The 22,638-nt window shown below is 44.2% G+C and overlaps 1 protein-coding gene across 2 annotated transcripts in view; it reads right to left on the reverse strand.

Moving 5' to 3' along the window:
• LOC144686830 (band 4.1-like protein 5) overlaps positions 1-22,638 on the reverse strand; it is a 109,487-nt gene that overhangs the window by 35,513 nt on the left and 51,336 nt on the right. For both annotated transcript variants that reach the window (XM_078552588.1, XM_078552589.1), the window contains exons 2-7: positions 17,201-17,305; positions 14,169-14,211; positions 10,395-10,473; positions 7,939-7,983; positions 4,866-4,918; positions 1,905-2,025 (exon numbers count right to left, since the gene is read on the reverse strand). In XM_078552588.1, the coding sequence (XP_078408714.1) occupies positions 1,905-2,025; positions 4,866-4,918; positions 7,939-7,983; positions 10,395-10,473; positions 14,169-14,211; positions 17,201-17,305 (446 nt within the window). The remainder of the gene's footprint in view (positions 1-1,904; positions 2,026-4,865; positions 4,919-7,938; positions 7,984-10,394; positions 10,474-14,168; positions 14,212-17,200; positions 17,306-22,638) is intronic.

Below are 22,638 nucleotides of genomic sequence, written 5' to 3' on the forward strand. Positions count from 1 at the left end.
TTCACCTCACCCAATCAGCTTATCCTTCTTTTCTTTTCTCCTTCCAGTTTTCCTTTAAATGCATCCAAGTTATTTGCCTCAACTAGTCGTTGTGGTAGCACATTCCCTATTCTTACCACTTTATGGATAAAGAAGGTTCTCTCCGAATTTCTCATTGGATTTATAATACTTATACCTTATATTTATTACCTCTAATGTAGGGCACCAACATTTTCTCTACATCTACCTCATCAAATGCTTTTAGTATCCAAAAACTTCTATCATGTCACCCCTCAGTTTTCTCTTTTCCAGAGCTAATAACCCCAGATTGTCAGCATTTTCCTGATAGCATTGAAAGGCTTTAACTATCATACTTGTCAATATTTTTTTTAATACCTTCTCCAGTGCCTCTATATTCTTTCCTAATCAAGCTCTCATTTGGACATGGAAATCTTACATGTTAAATAAATGTTAAAATTGAAATTTTAATGGGCCAAGAATGGGACTTTGAGAGCTTTGGGACAACACTTCCCCCTCCCCATTGCATCGGTGATGGAAAGCCTGAGTGTTGCACCTCCAAGATCCTTCCCAAGTCATACACCATCCTGACTTAGACATATATCACCATTCCTTCATTGTTGCAGGATCATCCTGGAATTCCCAACATGCTCACCATAGAAGCAACACTCCCACAAGAACTACACTGGTTCAGAGAGAAGGCCCATCACCACCTTCCCATGGTATTTACCAGCTTTACTGAGGCATTAAAATGTACTGAATGTAATCTTTTTTGGCAATGCCGGAAATCTAAGAGGTATCGGCATATTGTATATAAACCACTGAAAAGTTCAGAGGAGCTCCTTATCTTGTCTACGGGAGTGGGGAGAGGGGAAATTTCACCCCAAACATTTTCAGAAAAAAAGTTTTTGGCTTTATAAGCGGCAAAATACTTTCTGCCAATAACTTTTTTTAAAGAAAATAAAACTTGAATATCAAACAGAATTCCCCACTGTGATGATTTTTAGGGGGTAAAATTATTGGCCATATAATTCCCACACCTTAATTTCTGTGAACCATTGAAAGATTTAGTCATTTTCTTGCAAACTTTTCATCCATTGAAGTTCTCCACCCCCCTCTACTTCTCCCTTGAAAACATCAACTCCTCATTGGGATCTGGCTGCACAGGAACTGGCTGTCCTCAGTCAAATGGTCACCCTTCATGACGGAGGCTCGACTTGAGGTATTGATCAGAAACTTGACAATGGAGTTCAATCTTGACATGACCCAGCTTCCACATCCATGTATACCTCTCAGGGATAATGATGAGCAGCAATGACTACAGCTATTTGTTGCAATTGCCCCAACCAGCACCCAGTGGAAGTCAACTGATGTAACCCTGAGAGATTTGGGGATTGATTTTACTCAAGAGTGCAATTGTGATTGGTGAGCAGGTAAATCACTGGGTGTGGCAGGAAGGGAGCATTGGAGGGAACAAGTCCTGGGGGAATGTTATCTACCCACCACCTGCTCAGGCTGGTTAAAAATTCCCCCCTCCTCAGTGAGGGTCAGTAGCCCATCTTACATCACTCCCCACTTTTACCTCTATTAACTCAATGGAAATAAAAATATCAAAACGAATGCAAAATGGGCTGCTGGCCCACGATTGTCCATTTATAGGATCACATAATGTCAAGGTCTACCCCACAGATTCACCAGGGGAGCACCACAGCCTGCCCATGGCACCAGTCCATTCTAATGCGGCAATCTGGTTTCACCCGAATTGATGAGCCCTGGATAATAAATACCACAAATGATTGAGTCAAGTCAGACACATTCTTTAATTTTATGTAAAGAAATCAAAACTATCAGCTGAAATAATCTCAAATCTTCCTCAGGAAGTGCTCAGGAAAAGGAGAATGTCATACCTGCATTCCTTCCACTTCTCAACGATGGAAAGCTCCATCTCTTCGGTCTGATTCGGCACAAATCTGAACTCTGACACAAAGTCTGGTCCGTTCTCAGAAGGATCGCAATCACCCACTTCGGCTGTGTCAAACAAATCAGAAAAAATAGATTAAGCGACTGAATGAAGAATTTTAATTACCCTCTTGATCTTTTTCCATTATCTCTCCCATCAGTGAGAAAACCATTTGCTGATTAATCAGAAAAGCTTACAATGATGCTCCCAAGTCAGCTCACCAGGGAGAACAAGGAAAAGACCAAGAGGTAAGTGACAGTAGAGAGTGAACCCTAGTAAGATCCTGGCACTAATGTCCTGACTTTATTACCCTAAAAAAAGTGGTTGTTTCTTAGAATGAACAGCACTCTCGCCACGGAGTCAAAAGCTTGTGCTTTCAAACCCCATGCCAGAGGCTTGAGCATACAAATCAACTGATGCTCCAGTGCAGTACTGGGGGAATGCTGCACTGCAAAAGGTGGCTAACCATCAGATTTAAACCCAGGCTCCTTCTGCCTTCTCAGGTGGATGTAAAAGGTCCCATGGCATGGTTTGACTAAAATCAGGGGAGTTCTCCCTGGTGTCCTGACCAATCTTTATCTCATGATTAACATTACTAAAAAGAGAGATTATCTGATCTTTATCTCATTGTTGTTTGTGGGGCTGTGCTGTCTGCAAATTGGCTGCTGTTCTTCCGTTCATCACAACAGTGACTACATTTCAAAAGTACTTCATTGGCTGTAAGTGCTTTGGGATGCTCTGAGATAGTGAAAGGTGCCATATAAATGCAACACTTTCTTTCAATGCCAAGGTTAAGTCAAGCTGATGCTCGAGAGAATGTGGTGGAAAACCAGTTTACTGCAAAAGCAAGAAGCACATTCAAAGGGTTCCACGATTCCAATCAATTTCAGGGTCGGGTGATTAAAAGGCAGAAATGGAAAGTGAACTGGATAATTGGATAAATAGCAGCTTTATCATCCCACTCAAAGACACACCAAAGTCTTGGAAAACATCCCAGCCTGTACTGTAGATTTATGCACCAGAGTTAGCCTTTCCCCTAGTCAAGCTGCTCCAGTACAGCACATCAGCTTTCTGCGTGCCACTTTGCAGCTATCACCACTAATGTTAGCCTCAATAACTTCAGACATTAGCCACAGCCCTCATTCACTCTCTGGTGCTGGTAAAGTAAAACATCAGTGGATGAGGGAGGAAGAGGCTTGACCATTGGGATCGAGATCCCCCTGGAGGCTGTTTCTCTTTGGCAGGTTGTCTTCCATTTTTGCCATCTCCAATTTAACTAACCTGCTTTAACTATTCACACATTCTCTGGATCTTGTGAAGCGCTTTTGATTCTCCCATTTCTATCACCAGGCCTCCCCTTGTCTTTCACTTTTATCACTTCTGCCAGTTAACCATTTCCCATTCATTCATTCTTCCTCTTTTCCTGTGTATATTCTCCCATCCCTCTTCCCTCACTCAGGTTCATTTGTCATATCTTTTAGTTCTAATGAAGCAATGTCTTCTGTTATCTTGCCATTCCTATCCAGACACTGTACCCGACATGCTGAGTGTTTACAGCAATTTCTATTTGTTTTTAGATTTTTAGTGCCTGCAGTATTTTCAATCGTTGGAGGCATGTGGTTGGCTTATTTAATATCTGTGTTTGCCATTCCTCTTCGCAACGTATCTGGGTATCATGCTGGCTGGTGTCACCCTGGTTCGCTCTCTCCCTCCAGAAGGTTAGGGGTTTCAAGTTCTACTCCAGAGACTTGAGCACAAAATCAGGGCTGACACTCCACTGCAGTGCTGAGGTAGTGCTACACTGTCAGTGGTTCTTGCCTTTCAGATGAGATGTTAAACATTGAGGCTCTGCCCTCTCAGGTGGACACAAAATATCCCATGATACTATTACAAAGAGGAGCAGGGGGGTTCTTCCCCAGTGTTGTGACCATATTTATCCCTCAGGCAGAGAACAGGAAATGGTTAACTGGCGGAAGTGATAAAAGTACAAGGCAATAGGAAGCCTGATGATAGAAATGAGAGAATTGGAAGAACTTCATAAGATCCAGAGAATGTGTGAATAGTTAAAGCAGATTAGTGTTCTGAAGAGGAGTCTTACTGGGCTCAAAACGTTAATTCTGTTTCGCTCTCCACAGACCTGCTGAGTTTTTCCAACACTTTCTGTTTGTATTTCATGCTTCCAGCATCCACAGTATTTGGCTTTTTTAATATTGTGAAGTGCGGTCTACCACCACCTTCTCCAGGGCAACTATGGAGGAACATTAAGTGATGGTCTGGCCATTAACAGCCCAAAAATTACTATTTTTCTTAATAGATGGGTCAAATAAGTTAGACATTTTTATAAAAAATTATCGCTGTTATGGAGAATCCCCATAATTTGCTGCCCTCCAAAAAATTCCTGGGCACTACTGGAAAAAAAACACATGACTGCCATCACTCATGTCATCATCTCATGGGTCCCCCGACCTCAGGTTATACAGTTCGACAGGCAAGTCCAAACATGACCCGTTTCTGCTCCAAATTACCCAAATGCGGAATAGATGGCATGCTGACATCATGTATGGAAGGTAACACAAGAGATCTCACAAACCATATGACATGACAAAGTTACAGCCACAAGAAGCTCGAGAACAAGAGACCAACTTGTTGACCCCTCGGTCATCAAGATAAGAAACCATGTTCACCATTTCCTACTTCTGAAGTGAAAGGGAAAACTCCTCCAGGTGTCATGTTCATCCGACATCATCCCGAGAGCCCAAGGATCAGCTTACCATCGAGTATCAGCATGGCAGAGGCAAAGCAGCAGGTTACATTCAACACACAGTCTGGGCATCACTTTATATTAAAAAAAAGGCACGTAGGACTTTTTAACCTTAAGGCGAGCAAAAACAATCAAACAAAGCCTCACCCTGAATGGCATAGGCTGACAGCTGGACCGATGTGTCAAAAGGGCATTCTAACCTAGATCATTGAAAAAGAAAAAACAAAGAGTTTATTTTACAATAGTACATCCAAAAATAGGTTCCACTCAAGGCAGCTTGTGCCATAGGGAGGTGTGATGTGGACCTGTGCCCACAATTCACTATCCAATATGATTCCAATCATTACTTGGCCTTGAGGAAGGCAGCAAGTGAAAGGTTAACTATTTTCCTACACAGAAGGTCAGGCTAACATGCAACGTGTTCATTTATGTTGCAGTGATCTAGGTAACACGAATAGGCCTGCAGGATTTATGTGCAAACATGATGATTCCTAGTCAAGACTGAAGGTGTTCAAATACACTGGCTGAGGTTTTGAAGGATACTTTAGTACAATATCATAGCATCAATCAGTATAAAAGTCTATTAATTACTGAATAATTTTTGGAAGTATTTAAGCAGTATTTATAGGAATGAATGGTACCAGCGTATTAGTCTTGAACACAGACACAAGAACGTAGGAAATAGGAGCAGTAATCCATTTGGCTCCTCAAACCTGCTCCGCCATTCAGCAAGATCATGGATGATCAGATTATGCCCCCAACTCCACTTTCCTGCCTGACTCCAATAACCCTCGGCTCCCCTTGATCATCAAAAATCTGTCTAACTCAACCTTTAATATATTCAATGCCCCAGCCTCCACTGCTCGCAAACACAATTCCAAACACCAATAGCACTCAAAGAAATTCCTCAAGTCATCTTAAATGGGAGACCCCTTATTTTAAACTGTGCCCCTTAGTTCTAGATTCCCCCAATAGAGGAAACATCCTCTCAGCATCTGCCCCATCATACACACCCCTTAGAATCCTTCATGTTTCAATAAGATCTCCTCTCATTCTTCTAAACTCCAATGAGTATAGGCCCAACCTGTTCAACCTTTCTTCATAAGACAAACCACTCATCCCAGGAATCAGCCTAGTTAACCTTCAGTTAATGATTTCCAATGCAAATATGTCCCTCCTTAAGGTGACAAAAACTTCACACAGTGCTCTAGTTGTGGTCTCACCAATGCCCTGTATAGTTGCAACAAGACTTCCTTATTTTTACTCTCCATTCCCCTTGCAATAAAGGCCAACATTCCATTTGGCCTTTCTAATTACTTGCTGTACTTGCATGGTAACTTCTTGTGATTCATGCACAAGGACACCCAGATCTCTCTGTACCACAGCATTCTGCATTTTCTATTCTTCCTGGTCAAGGCACAGCTCCAGAAGTTCATGCACAAGAGAAGCAATGTCATTAGGACATGGTCACTTTCTCTCCCGAGTCCTGGGTAAGTTACAATTCCTTCTTTATTGTTAGGCTAAAAACCCAGAACCTCCTATCTAACAGCATCGTGGAAGCACCATCACAAGACCTGCAACAGTTCAAGGAGCAATCCTGCTACCATCTTCCAGGACAACTAGGGATGGGCAATAAATGCAGCCTTTGCAGTGTCACCCATGTCCTAAGAAAAACATTTTATGAAAAGTGTCGGTACACTCACCCTTTCTATTTAAAGGCTGTCAAATGAACAGGCAATACGTTCTTCAGATCAAGTTTTATTTTAATTCAAACATCAACGGCATTGTTGAAGGCCAGAGTGGTGTCAGTCAAAAATCACCAATTTCAGACGATGCTATACTATTTTTGAGCACTAGTGCTCCCAGTGTTAGGTAGGCAGGACTTAATAATGGCTCCCAACTCAGGCGCACAAGGGAGCCAAATGCAAACTCTTAAAAGTGACAACCAGAAACATGAAGGCCCTGAAACTACGCCATGGGATAATGGCAGATGAATGCCTCATAATCCTGTTGAATGCGTTAAAAGCCTTTGACAGTTGATATCCTACAGCATAATTTCAGGGCCAAAGGATTTACTTAAGAATCAATCTTTTTTCCCCCACATGCAAAGCTGAAGTGTTGCCACCAGGGTGAAATTTAACAAAGAAGGGGCTCTCTGTTTTTTTAGACCTCCAGATATGGCAAGTGCACCTTTACTGTGGAAAGCAAATAGGTAGATTTAGAAAGCGTAATCTCAACACATCTGTACATTGAAACAGATGGCAGGTCAACAGCTCATGGCTGCCTGGCACAATGAGGGAAATACCCAACATTTTCAGGCATGTTCTAGAGGGACAGCCAATGAAACCTAAAGCATTCGAAAGAGGTACAATCCACTTCTGATCATTAAACCGGGGAGCAGCAATGCCACAATTGCAAAGTGATAAAACAAGAGGCACAATTCATCAATGTGGGAGGTGAAAGACTATCCCTGAGCAGAGGACAGAGAGCAGTTTGCAGGCTCACCCACTTCTAGGAGGGGGAAGAAATACAATTTACTACACAGAAACAGCCATTCAGCCCAAATGGTCTGTGCCAATCCCACCCTACTTCATCTAACCCCTCAACGTGTCCGTATATTCCTTTCCCCTTAAATTCGTCTGCCCCACTTGCGAGATTCACAACTGAACCATTCTCTGGGTAATTTCTTCCAAATTCTTTGGTGGATTATATGAAGTGAAGACAATTTAAAGTCTTCCCTTCCTCACCCCTCCCTGAAGGCACCGACACATGCTTAAGTACAGTTCTCTGGGTGCTGACAACCTCTAATACCTTGCTCAGTGGCTGTTCCTCACCTACAATCCTGACCAGGGGGCATTTCATCGCCCACGGGAGTAATTACAGCTGAGCCTGCTCCTGTCCTGCTCACCCAAAGTTCATGTACATCCCATTTCCAGCAGATGTCATTGAACAGCAGTCAGGAGCAGAGACCCCTGGCTGAATCCTCCTCCACTGCAGCAACACCAAAGGTCTGTTGGTTAACTGGGATTTGAGCCCAAGGCATTTCTGGTTTGTGCGCCTCAGTCCCTCACCATTAAAAGGTGCAAGTATCCACTGAACTATCACTGACCCTGTGGAAATACGTCACAGTCATGGCCTTTAACATCCAGCAGGAGATCAAACAGGTCGAACTTAGTGCTTGCCTGACCCCTGGTACAAAGTAATACAAAACATTACTTACTTGCCACTCAGAATGTCCTGTTTCAGCTGTAATACAAACAAGTATCTGCAGAAAAACAAAGAATCAGTCAAAACATAAACCGAACCCGTTGAAAGGTATATTTTATGTAATAAAAAAAAGCAGTGAGTTTTGATCTGGAATGCACAGCCTGCTTGAGAATGGTGGAGTCAGATTCAATGGTGACTTTTAACAGGAAATTGGGTAAATACTTGCAGTCAGAAAATTGTAGGGCTAGGGGGAAGAGAAGAGTCGGGAGTGGGACTAGTTGGATTATTCTTTCAAAGAGCTGGCACAGGCAGGGTGGGGCTGAACGACCACCGTCTGCGCTGACTGCAAATGCGAGACAAATCGAAGGGCAGCCAGCACAAGCTACGACCAGCGTTTAGGGAACAATTCGAAAAGCAACCTGCAAAAGGAGGTGTCCCTACAAAAATGAGCAAAAAGGGCAAAAATATTTGCTCTCCGACAACCGGGGAGGATAAGAAAATCCCAGAAACCAGCTCAAACACAAAAGGCCTTTCCTGTTTCAATCAATGGACATGGTGGCTTGGTCACGTGACTTCAGGCTGCTTTATCAAAGGTCGGCGTGTGACAGTTTTAATGCCACCCAGGGCACAGGAGCAGACAGAAAGGTCATGGAAACTAGCAATTCAAAACGGGCCAGGTCACCGCGGTGAATCGATCAATTTCACGGCCGCTTCTAATTACCTCAAGGACTGAAACCAGACCTACCGGTTTTAAGACACTAAGCATACTGACTGTGAGTCATTACAGATATGATACTAGGCATTTTTTTGTGGATAAAACAAATATGATCCAAGGGTCATTAGAAGACAGAAAAGTAGTCAAGGGATTATGAGTACAAAATGAAATTGTTATAAGGTAATTAGAGCAAGTTAACCAACCACGCAAACCCCTCCCCGCTGCCCCCCCCACCCCCACCCCCCAACTGGATGGGTGTGATCACATTTGTTTATTCTTCCCATATACAGTTTTCTTTTCCGCCCAGTGTCGTCCCCTCTTTTCCTGAAGACGTTGGCTTGCGCTGGTGTACGGTTCCACGAGCACCGGCAACCTCTGACACCCAACCTTTGAACCTAACAGGATGTCCTACCATCTGCAGCATCACAGACGAACCCCAATCTCGTCCGAAGCTGACATCTACATGTGCTGACCTTTTAGCGGATAAGATCAAGAGCAAGTTTCCTGGATAATTTCACTCCACACCCCCACCCAACCCCATCCCAACCCAGGAGAACTGAGGCCAATTGTCGGCACTCTACTGCTGTTCAAACAGTTCAACACACAAGGGAACTGAACCCAAGGGCTCCTTGGTCTGTGGGTCTCAGAGCCACCTCAGTTAGCAAGACAGCCAAAGGGAGGGTTGCAGGTAGTTTTAATTTTAAGTCAAGGCTGGATTCTGAGACAATGGTTGCCAATGCTTCCCATGTCCTTGATGACATTTCCCACTAGTGAATGAACCATTGCAATGTCAGCGGCTGATGCTTATTGGGAAAAAAAAAAAAATTGACATGGAATACCAGAAATGTTACTATTCAATTATCCCTCCCAGGTTTGTTGTTATTATCTAGATTTATGTTTGTTCTGTGCTGAGCCTTGGCAGGCCAACAGGTTCCAGCACGTCCTCTTTTTACAAGGCGCTGAATTGTACCAAGCACTGAACATTCTTGTGCATGCATTATGGGGAACGCCAGCTTCAGAATTAACACACTTCTGGCAACAACTCCTGGAGCCTTCAGGCATCCAAGTCCCTCAGTTCCACAAATATGCATTTCAAATAGGGCTTCTTTGCAAATGAGCGATAGATGCTGTAACCTGTTGTGCACAGGCATTGCTCCCATTACTGACTTTACCAGAGAATACACCAGTTACTGATCAGCATACAACAAGGATCATGCAGAATCTAAACAGATCGTGTCTGGGGAATCATAAGACCCTTGTTATTTGAAACAGACAAACTATGTTAGTCTCCTGCTTTGTGCTCAATTAGTTGATCTCAGGCAGGTTGGCTGTTAGGTTATAATAAATAGCTAAGGTTGGAAGATTGAGTGGGGTGGGAGTTGGGGGGGATGTGGAGGATGAATATCCAGGCTTTCTAGGGCTGATTACTACCCAGCCACTAGGAAAGTGGATATAAGAATCTGAGCAAATTTGCCATAGCCATGCTGCCCGATGCAGTATTAATACTTCCACGGCACTCATGCCAGAGGGTCAGACAGGAGTAATGACCACTTGGTGACCACTTCCACAGGCACTAGTTGACTTCTGAGCACCTCAACCAGCAGAGTGCGCTTATAGCGGGCAAAGGGGAAGAGAAGCAAGAACGATTATTCTTTATTTCAAAAACTGTGATCTCTGACATCACATACCTGCAGGCCTTTAAGTGAGATACAATCTTTGAAGGCCAAATCAACAGAAACAAAACCCTTTCTCACCTTGTTAATTCTTCACGAAGATTATTAGGTTCAGAGGAATAAAACTTCACCCGCAAATGAAGACAGTATGGTGGACCAACTGCAAAGGGAATTATTAAAAATACTCAATATATAAACCAGTCCAATAATGCTCTAAGTTTCCAGACTCTATTTCAATCCAAGGAAATGCATGACCAGAGTAAACTTTCAAGCTAATTGCATTAATACAGAACAGAACACAAGAACCAACATCCAGCAATCTGTTCCCTTCTGGACACCACAGGGCCGTGCTGCCACTTATTTCCTCTAGTTTTATTAGCGCAACCCTGGCAGAATCAACTGAAGCAGTGCAAAGGTTTATGGAATTTAAAATCACAAGCGAGTCCCGAGTAAAATCCACTCGCGCTCCCGTTTTCTGGAATCTTTAATGCTGGATCCAAAATCACCCAGTCAGAAGCAGGCCCACCCTTAAAAAGCTGATCTCACACAGTTTTGGCCAATTGCACCCATTCAGGAAGGACCGTCAAATTGCACTCGCTTTCCATTGGCGCAGAGATGCCATAGGCACCCACTACTCCGGCATTAATAAATTCAAATGAATTGAAATCAATCATTCTTGGAGGTCCTGTTGGCCTAATTCCCTGGCACTAATTGATGTTTGTTTGTTTATTTACACTATCACCTTGCACTGTTTCATGGATAATGCTAGATTTGGGATTGTGTAAATGGGTTTGGGAGGTAACCTGACCCAGTAACTTCAAAAATTGGAAGCAAATGCACAGCTTCAATTGTGTTGAGTCCAATTTCCCAACTGAGCCCACAGCAGAAACTTGACCTCCACACATCTCCCAAGTGAACCCACATGCATCAGTCTTGTTGAGAGTATGGCATATCCTTTTATTTAGGTAAATACTGAGGGATGTGCTGCAGAGATAGGAGAGCGGACTGGGAGTGGAGATCAGTTACGATGTGGTTGACTGGTGGAGCAGGTTCAAGTGCCTGGCTCACGATTCTAATGTTACTGCCTGACCTCCCTCAACCACTCACCATCCTCTCACTTGGAAATATATTGCTGATCCTTCACTGCTGCTGAGTCAAAATCCTGGAACGCCCTTCCTAGCAGCACTGTAGGTACACCTACACCACATGGACTGCAGCGGTTCAAGAAGGCAGCTCACCACCAACTTCTCAAGGGCAACTAGGGATTGCCAATAAATGCTGGCCCAGCCAGTGAAGTCGACATCCCGTAAATGAATAAAAAAAGCCAGGTCAGTGCCTGTTGAAGTCAATGAAATAGTCTCCCTACATTTCCCTGGGCTAATTGACTCCGTACATTGCAAATGCTGATTTAATGAGATAAGGCAGCAGGAGGCCAATTATGGAACATAAACACAGGCATGGACCAGTTGGGCCAACTGGCCTGTTTCTGTGCTTTATATTCTGGGTATTGTGAATGTTATCTGGGCAGTAATGGAGACCAAATCACCCATCCAATTTTGGATCAAAAATCAGCCAAGTTCTACGAAGAGTGGGAGACCCACAACAGGACACGGTCCAGGCAGTCCCACAGTCGCTCTAAAATAGATTCCATAATTGTGCTTCTTTATATCAGCTTGCAAGAAATCCAGCATTTACAAGCCAGTTTCTGGTGGTCATAACTGAAGTCAGCCCTCCTCCAGTTAAGTATTGTTAATTTTATTGTCCCTTATCTTTTTCCATAACTATTCCAAACCTGGTGACAGTATTGCCCAAATACTCTCTCAATGAAACACACTTCAATTATCCAGAACTAGATCTAGATCTAGTACAGCTTTCCTTCCTCATTGGACTGGAACACGCTGATCAAGAAAGTTCTCTTCTATGCATTTCATTAATTCCTCCCCTTCTTTGCCCTTTACATCATTACTATCGCAGTGTATCATAGGAAACTGAAGTCCACAGTTATTACTTCTCTGCAGTTCTTGCATCTTTCTGTAATTTGCCAGCAAATTTGCTCCTCTCTTCCCTTTTCACTATTTGGTGCGTTTTTGTATAGATCCAATAGCATAATAACTCCTCTATTATTCCTTCACTCTAATCAAAATGGCTCTGTCTTTGATCCTTCAACTACATCATCCGTCTCTAGTGTTCTTATAGTTCAATTGCCTCTACTTTCTTTTCCAACTTTTCGGAATACTTTGTAGCCAAGATATTGAGCTTCCAATCCTCCCCTTCTTTGAGCCTGGTCTCCTTTATTGGCACTAGATCTTTGTTCCATGCGGTGACTTGCACCTGTAGCTCACCAACCCTATTTACCATACTAGCCACTTTTGTATACACTCTCCAAATCCAGACATATGCGGCTTTGCATTTGTCTGCTGCCTGGTCCCTCTTTTTTTCTGAACTATCCTTTAGCGTCATTTGTCCCTCTAAGCCCTCTGTGAACATTGTTTCTCCTCTCTGGTGTCCCCCCAAGAGTACTGCTTAACCTTCCTGCAAGGAAATGGTCCCAGCTCCATGGAAGTGCAACCCCTCCACCTTGAACTGGTCCTTCCTGTCCCAGAAATGGTCCCAATGCCCCAGGAATCGACACCCCTTGCTCCTGCACCATTTCTCCAGCCATGTTCTAATCTGTTATATCTACTATTCCTCAACCCAAAGCATGCAGAAGTTAAATATACATATTAGAACCATAGAAAAGTTACAGCACAGAAGGAGGCCATTTGGTCCATCTCATCCATGCCAGCCCAAGGACACCCAGGTGCCCTTTCTAATCCCACCTTCATGCACCCGGCCCAAAGCCCTGCAGTTTACAGCACTTTAAGGTGCAGATCCAGGTACTTTTTAAAAGAGTTTAGAGTTTCTGCCTCTACCACCAACTTGGGCAGCAAATTCCAGACACCCACTACCCTCTGCGTAAAACAATTCTTCATGTCCCCCCCATACCTTCTGCCACTTATCTTGAATCTATGTCCCCTGGTTCTAGAATTCTTATATATATTACTAGCATTGAGGTCCTAATTTTTAATCTTCCTTCCTAGTTCCTGAAAGTCCAACTGCTGAACAGCAAGTCTTTTTAACTTCTCATATCACTGGTTCCCACATGAGCCACAACATCGGGCTCTTCCTCTTAGCCCTGCTTCCCCACCCTGCCTCAAAATGTTCCGAGCCCCTCAGTGATGTCCCTTACTCCGCCCTCAGGGGGGCACACCCATGTGGGGCACACCCATGTGGGGCGCATGCTGGCGTTTGCACAAATGCTTCTCTATCCTCCCATAATCATGAATTTCCCCCATGACCACTGCATTTCTACCACTTTCTTGTGCCCCTCGTGAAGTCATTTGCCCCGCATTGCCGTGGATGTGCTCTGGACCGCGCTTGCCCAAGGTGTTTGTTGCCGAAAACCGGTTTGAGGTTGCTGCTACCCCCGAGGATTCCTGCACTGCCTGCCTCTGCCTACACTGCTGTATGACCATCCCGAGTGCTATTCCCTTGGAACATCTTTGGGAAATGTGCTCCCAAAGAATCTTCAGCCTCCCGCGTGCCTGGCAGTGACTCCAGCCACTTCTCAGCTTCGAGTCCGAACAGCTGGAGCCAATTTCTGTGCGTGGCATCATCCAGGACACATGCAGCATCCTGGAATTCCCATCCCTGGAATTCCCTGGAAGCTCCTTACTCTAGACTCCCTCACCAGAGGAAAGTGTTTCTCGCTATTTGCCCCCTCAAATCCTGCATCAACTTCTTATTGTGGTTCACATTTTGCAGATCCTACTTCAAGAGACTGAAATACTTCTAATGGTTTCAAACACAACTTACTTTTCACCTGCTTCTTGATGCTCTTGGTGTTGTCCAACCAATGCTGCAACATAAAAATACAGACATACATTACATTCAGGCAGGGCAGACAGACCACATTAAAAAACTGGGTAACCGTTCTTCGTGCCCTGGTTTAAACCGATGTTATTGAAGGCTGTTAGTGGCCTTATACCACACTTGTCCTGCTTTGTCGCATGAATAAAGAGGTGAACCAGTTCAGTGCATTTACACCGCATTACGAAACAGGCACACTGATGTGCTGAACCTGATTGCGGATTTTTAGGTGAGATAACCATCAGGGCAAGTCATACCTAATCAACAGAATGAGTAAAAGTGGAACCAAGTGGGAGGCAGTGAGAGTTTACATCTATTATAGTGTTGTCAACCGCATGGAAAGTCAGGGACGCTGCAAGCAGCATGAAGACGCCTTCAGGCAAGTCAGTGACCTCAGTCCGCCCAAGATCATCGACCTGAAACGTTAACTCAGTTTTCCTCTGTCCACGGGTGCTGTCTGGGCTGCTGAGCGTTTGCACATTTTCTGTTTTTATTTCAGCTTTCCAGCACCTGCGGTATTTTGCTCTTGCCTTGCAAAATGGTTTTGTGCTTCAGACGAAGGGCTGGGACCTGGAGGTGGCTGGCCTGTTTTCGTTTCGGCTTTTCAAGTCATTTGCCTGCTCAAGGGCAGCAGCTTTTAGGAAAAAAAGAGAGAGCTGAAAATAAAGTGGGTCTGAATCGGCACAAAATAAAAATATTTCCAATCCGTCGATGGAAATGATAATTGGGGTGGGTTCTGTAAGGGCAGGAAAATCCCCCTCTGCCAGTTTACCCCCTAAATGGTGGTAAAACTTACCCCCCAGTGAATGCCAGAAAGAGATACAGCTCAACCTGGGAGGGAAGGTGTTAAAGGACTCTGTAGATAATGTTAAAGAGGGCAGGAGACTTAAAAAGCGTTTGTAAAGATTGGTCATTCATCAAAAGACTGACAGATTTTCTTCCTAAAACCATTTATTACTCTGTTTTAATTCTCAGGCCTTGACTGAGGAAGAGCAATGAAACCAGGCAGGCTACTAAACTATCCACTTCCTTCCCAACCTTTCTATTCTGTTGTACAGGGATAGCCCCTCGGGTTGCTTTGAAGTGCCGTTGCTGAAAATGAAAATACATCCGTGCGTTGCTCCAAGCACCCTCAGATAGCAATAAAACACTGACTGACCTTTTGATAGCGTGGGGCTACCCTTGAGAAATGAAGATGAACCCACATAATTCGGCATTCTCAAACTGAAGCAAACGTCAGTAATCCTGGGAATAAGATCCAATTCTGAAGGCTCTCACTAACTAATCAAAATGCAATCAATTCATTCTCAAAAGGTCACATCAGCCAAGTTGGAGTAATGTTGTTCAATTCACCCAATGTCAAGGGAGCGATTTAACTTAGAAGAAGTGAATTCTACCTTTGGGTTATATACCAATAATTGTAACCCCTGTGTTCAGTAGGGAGGGGTGTTCTATGACTAGACTTGGCCCTTGGCTCTTTTGCTTCCCCCCCTGCCACCAACCGATCCTGGGTCTGTTTTCTTTCAGCTCCTCCACATTCCAGTGCTGGACATTTAAAAGTTCTTCGCCAAGGAACCCCATACGCATTTTGTTTAGAGAGTCACTGAAAGCTCAAATCTCAATCTTCTAACATGAAACAGCTCTCCGCAATACCCAGGCAAAATATGTAGCAGATATCTAAACAGCCTTATCACCCCTGGGTCGAAAGTTAAAATGGTTACTTAGAAAAGTCGCATTCACTTAAAAAAAAAACGTTTTGCTTCATAGAGCATAACATTGAAAGGTTTACACGCAGCAAGAACACAGGAGCTATACGTCAATAAAACCTGGCTTGAAAGCATTCACTTAAAGCCTTCAAAGCTCAAATTCATAGGTCCAGTTAAAAGAGGAAACAGCAGGAATGTAGGCAAAAATGGGCTTTAGTCTTTCGTCACTTCTCTGCTTACTAAACAGCTGCTGGGAGGTATACAAAGCTAAAATAGCGTCCCCTTTAGGAGAAATTGCAGGGTGGAACCATTTCTCAAATCGCAAACTGGCACTGGATGGTGGTGCGTCGTCTGCGGGATCTTCACGATTAAAGAGGCCGCCTCTGGAAGCGCCACCCGATTGAGAAAGGAGGGTGGGTTCCTGAGGCTGAAGGCACAATCTGCTTTGGAAGGACAGCAGCCCCGCCAGCAGAGGTAGGCCCTGCCGCTGTAGGAGGCGAAACGTGAGGGTGCCTCCATCTCGCCTCCTCTAAGGAGGTCACTATTTTAAAAAAAATAATAAACAAGCCACAACTGCCAGGCCACCCATGGGAGGGGAATCCCCTTCACTACATGGCCTACAACCACAGCCGTCAGCTGTCGCACACTGATGCCTGTTGCTCTGGGGGCGGTGGGGTGGTGGTGGTGGTGGCGGGGAGGAACGGGCGGATGGAGGGATTAAGTACAGTGAGACATCATAGGCTTGCCAGCCTGCCATCAGCAATCTCCAGGCACCTGCCGGGCTTTGGCCTCAGAGGAGGGCCTGTTTCGGGAGGCTACCCCACCCTGCTGGGGGATGGGGTAGCAATTGCCAACGCTGACCCGTCCCTGGCAAGATTGCTCAGGATTGACCCAAAACCCTCACTTCAGAATTTCCTCCCAGTCCTGCCTCCGCAGGGCAGGGCAGGGGAGAGAGAGAGAGAGAGAGAGAGGGAGAGCGAGCGAGCTGGATTAACCAATCCCAGCCTTTCTCCAGATAGGAAGAATATCACCCCCACACTTTCAGTAACACATTACTATGAAGAATGAGATTATCTGAAAAAAGATTTTGGGCTATTTGACAGTTTATTCCTGGAAGGTAGAGAAATGAATCTGAGCTTCCATTACACAGAATTCTAAAACAGGTAGGTCACAAAACGCAGGCCTATGACAGTTTTTATTTCTCCAAATGCTGTACATCTATTGAGACAGGCAAGTCCCTTAAGCATCTATTGGATGAAGAGGCCATCTTACCGCTACTTGAGCGGAGTCCATGAACCGAAGGCCAAAGTAATCTTTCTCAATGATGTCGAGATGGTACATGATTTGCTCAAAGAGCTCCTGGCCCTTCGCTTTTTTCTAAAAGAGAACAAAAAACAAGGAAATTTCAATGCAGAATGTTCAGCAACTCAGTTTTAAATCTTCTAAAGTTCAAAAGGAACCCTTGCTTTCAAACATTCAAATCTGTTTGTTTCACTGACCAAAGTTAGGACAAAAAGATCAATAAATATCACTGATTTTTCAAAGATGAAAATTCACCTTTTTGTTTTAAAAAAAAGAGACAACACAAACATAACCCCGATTTTCCCAATTCTCATTATTCATGAGAATTACCAGGGAGTAAAGTGGCCTACAAACAGCGCCTCACCTTGAAAGGGGACAAAAGGTTTGAAAAGAAGCCAATGCAAGAATAGCCTTAAATAACAGGTTCTTCCACACAAAACAGGAGTAGGCCATTCAGCCCATCCCTCCCCCGACTCCACCCACCCAGAGAGTCTGTTCCATGCCATTCAATCAGAACATGGCCGATCAGTGTCTCAAACTCCATTTGACTGCCTTTGGTCCACACCCCTGGATACCCTTACCCAATAAAAATCCATCAACATCAGTCTTGAAAACATCAATTGACCCGACGTCCACAAGATTGCAGGAGGAGCAAGTTCCAGGAAAAGTATTTTCCGACTTCACTCATAAATGATCTAGCTCTAATGACAAGATTACGTCTGATTTTATTCCATAGGTTAAATGATAGATGAAGGGAAGGCTAGAAATTAAAAACAAAATGCTGAGAAGACTCAGCAGGTCAGGCAGTATCTGTAGGAAGAGAAACAGAGTTAATACTTCAGCTTTCATCAGAAATATTCTAATAAAAGGTCATCGACCTGAAACGTTAACTCAATTTCTCTCTCCACAGATGCTGCCTGATCTGCTGACTTTTCAACATCCACAGGATTTTGCTGTCATTTAAAATTATATTCACTTTGGTATAAAATACTAAGTTATTCGAGGAGGTATGTTTAACTTCCACCCATTGACCAGGTTCAGGAAATGGTAGGAGTGAGATTTAGGGTCTAAAGAAAGAGACTGCTCACAAAATTCATTTATCCGTCGGGAGCTGCGTTCTTTTTGAGAATGAGAAACACCAAGGCCTGAATTTTGCGCTCGTCAGGCGGGAAGATGTCCCCCGACCACGATTGGCTTCCAGTCGCGATTTCACGTTGGCCGGTCAATTAATGGCTAGCCAGCATGAAACGCGCCAGGAGAAAGGCTCAGCACTGCCGGTGGGGGTGGGAGGAGGGCAGGCGCTGACGTCACTGCGGATGCTGGTGAGCACTTCCAATAAGCTCCCAGAAGGCGGACAGCTGCCTCAGGGAGCTGCAGGCCTCTAAATAATGAAAAAAAGCACAAAAATGCTGCAAAAAAATGTCCATCCAGCACAATCATAACTCATTTAAAAGAAAAAAGTCCCCAGGTATTCCTTTTTGTTTTAAACCCTCAAGGAGATTTCATCCCGCCCTTGGACGAGGTTTGATCAAAAACGCAAATCCCGCCTGGCCGATTGGCCCATCCGTCAATCGTGAGGTTGGATAGGCCACAAAAAATTGCTTACAATTGGGCCGTTAATGAGCTTAAATTGCCCGCTTAATTGTTGGCGGGCGCCCTTCTGACTTTTGCATTAACCCGCCAAGTGAAATATCGCACGAGTGCATGATGACGTCGGGACGCTCGCCCAACACCATCTTGTGCGATTTTATGCCCACTCAGGTCAGGGTGCACCCGAAATCTGGCCCAAAAATCAGTAGTGACCTGAAACCAAAAAATATGATGCTCGGTCCAAATGAGTAAAAGCCGATAGATCGAAGATTTACGTAAACCTCCTAGTTGGGACCAATTCTTAATTCTACAATGGGTATCCAAAATAATCCATCAGCTCAGGGGCACCCAGCCTGCACCCTGTAACACGCTGCTGCCAAACTGATTTGTGAACCCAGGCAACCCTCTAACCGAGCATCTTCCTGTTCCATTTATTCCAGCACACTCTTTCAATATATTCTTCCTATTCCTTTCTCCCTCATGTATGTACCTAGCTTCCCCTTAAAAGCTTCACTTCAACCACTCCATGCGAGAGTGAGCTCCACATTCTAACCATTCTCTGGGTAAGCGAATTCTCTTCCAACTTCCCTGCTGGATTTATTAGTGACTATCCCATTTTATAAGAGCTATTATAATTTCTATCATACTGGTTCTGAACACACGAGGGCTGCTGTCTTCGTCCTTTGAACAGCCACTCACTGCATATTACTCAAGGTCATTTGCAATAAAACAAAATTTTTTTTTAAGAAGTCACATGAATCTTGAGTGAATCAGACATTTCTATCAAATCGGCATCTTGCACAGAGGAAATTGTACACTTTAAACCAACATGCTAGCAATTGGATAGACTTTCAAGAGTGTTGCATTCCTGTGAATATGAAATGCTCTATTCTGCCAGCTTGATCACTGTTCAACACAATGACATTGCTCTTTAAAGAGGGGTAGTGCCCTTCAACCCAAACTGATGTGCCGCAACACTGAAGGAATGATGGGCATCGACACAGCTGCTGCCTACAAGTCGCCAGTTTAATGGCAGCAATTCAACCGTGCCCAAAATGCCATCGTACAAATGCCATCTCCAAGGAAACTGCTGACTCTGTGAAGGCCTATCCCTTCTGCACGATAGCCTCCAAATAAAATAGCAGCACAGTTTCTTCAGTGGACAATATGTCTGGATTTTCAAGGGACTTGCTTTCCTCCCCTAATTTTATGTCGCAAATATGCCCAAGAATGATCGGGGTGCATTGCCAGTGGCATAGAGGTTGGGTGCATTGCCAGAAGGTGCAATGTGCTAAATAGAGACTGTTCTACTGGTGCTCGCTTTTAGACATCGTGGGCAGCATATTACAGGGTTGGGGGGAGGGAGGGAGGGAGGGAGAGGGGTGGTGGGCCGACAGCTACCCCCAACCCTCAGAAGCAAAGTCAACATGGAGCCAACTTGCTGGATGCCAGCACCCCCACAATCATAATGCGCTGCAGGCAGGCTAAAAGGCCTACCAGAGGGGCTTCTGCCCTCACTGGAGAGGAGGTCCCGCCAATCCGATTGGCAGGCAGCTCCAGCAGCCCCAAGAGTGCACTAGTGGGCACTGCTGGGACCGCAGGCAGGCCCAAGGCAGCGGCCCGGAGTAAGTTAAGCCCGGGGTCTTGGGCAGGAAGGGTTTGGGCAGTTTAGGGAGGGGGTGGGGTTGGTGCGTTTTATAGTGCAGGTGGGTAGGAAGAAAGGGGAGGCATTATCTTAGGGGGGCTGCACCCCTGATATACAAAGGGCACCCCCCACTAAAAAATAGTACCCCCACCTTCCTTCCCTCACTTTTTAAAAGTTTTTTTAAAAAAAGACAGCCTGCCCATTTCTGCCCCACAGCCCATGTCAAGTGTTGGACTGAATGACATGCTTCTGTGTCATTGACTCTATTCTGTATTAAATCATTTCCACTCTTCTCCTAAAGAAACCACCTTCTCCGTGGTGCCTGATTCTGGAAGTACAGAGCAGCCATTACACACAGATAGAAGTGGAGCTGATTTTCCCCTCTCCTCTACTGTACAGTTATGCACTGAGGACAATCATAGTGCTTCTACTACCTTCTTCGGCTAAAGACAAACAGGCCAAAGATCACATTTTCCTCGTTTAATGCATCAGAAAGAGCATGGTAATTTCAGAACTAAGTAAAATACAAAAAAATGCGCTTTTAGTTCAGAAGTTGCCTGAAAAATATTTCCTAACAAAACAACCAGCCCAAACTTTTAAGTCATCGTATAATCCCATTTACCCTCAGCAAAGCATTTTATTTTAATATAAACACAAAAGAGTCCTTTAGGTTGGTTGAACATGCAAAGGCCACTCATATTTGTCCAGTGCATAAAAAAGTCTGACTAAGCTGTTGAAGTCGACACAAAAGCAGCATTGTAAGACCTTAATGAACTGTGGCCCAATGCTGCAGTGCTCACAGCAATCAGGAGGCTGGTTTTCTTTCAAGAGAAAAAAAAATCTCAAGTTCTATTCCTTCCCAACCACCCACACAAGTCACGGCAATTGAAGAAAAAGAAAACACAAACAAACCTAACTGGATGGCTTTAACCCATTCAGCACCAGCATATCATACGCAGACCAATCTGTAATCGAACTAGAGCCACTAACACAAGAGAGGAACTTGGGGCTGTTTCCAGAACATATCATTGCAACAAAAAAAGGGCTACATTTTTCAAAATAAATGGGTCACACTCAGTTTGAATCAACTATTAAGAAGTGGTACAGTCTTTAATACACATATGCAAAGCAAAGGAGGAAGAGATGATAAAAGAATTAAGTCATTATAGAAATTTACCTCGCTGTTAATGAGTTCAAAAACTAGGAAACATCGTTTGTTAAAATAGGAAGTTGAGTGCACATCGAGAATTCAGGCAGCAGCATTGCATACAAAAAGGTTGTGGGTTCAAGCATAACGATGACAGCAGCCAGCATTCATATAGCACCTCTAACAACAACCATAAGTACCATTATTGCAATAAAATGCCTCGAGATGCTTCACAGGAATGTTATAAAGCAAGAAACCTTGTAAATGTCCCAAGAGGCTTTATGGGAGTGCAACCATACTAAGCCACACAAGGAGATATTAGATATTAAAAGTTAAGTCAAAGGCCATAAGCAATGTCTTGAGGAGGAGAGAAAGGTGGGGAGGCAGAGAGAGGTGCAGGGAGGGAATTCCAGAGCTTAGGACTTAGATATCAGAAAGCATTGCTATCAATGGTGGAGCAATGCAATTTTGGGATGCACAAGAGGCCAGAATTAGAGGGGCAGAGAGAACTGTGGCGATGGAGGAGAACTACTATGACTAAAATCCACCTTTCTTTCTTTAAAGGAATTAGAATGCAGTATATTGGCATGGCAGATATGTGCTAGGTGAGTAATCCAGAGGGCTGGACTAATAATCTAGAGAACGCATGGCGTAGAGAACTTGAATTAAGTTAAACAAGAAAAATAAATAAACTTTACTGGTGTCGGTAAAAGCAAAACATAGGTGGCAAAACCTAACTGGTTCACTAATGTCCTTTAGAGAAGGTAACCTGCCGGGTTTACCCATGTGCAACTCCAATTCCACTTCAACACGGTTGACTCTTAACTCTCAAGTGTCCTAGCAAGCCATTCTGTTGCATCAAATTGCTACAAACATTAAGAAATAATAAAAGACTGACAATTCGTCTACAACCTAGCCATCAATTTAGGACACTGCTTAGGCGCATTCAGCCCAGGCTTTGAAAGAGCCAATGTGGACTTGAAGGGCTGAATGGTCCCCCTCTGTGCTGCACTATCCTATGATTTA

Source organism: Cetorhinus maximus, chromosome 11, assembly GCF_964194155.1.
Source record: "Cetorhinus maximus chromosome 11, sCetMax3.hap1.1, whole genome shotgun sequence".
Lineage (NCBI taxonomy): Eukaryota > Metazoa > Chordata > Chondrichthyes > Lamniformes > Cetorhinidae > Cetorhinus > Cetorhinus maximus.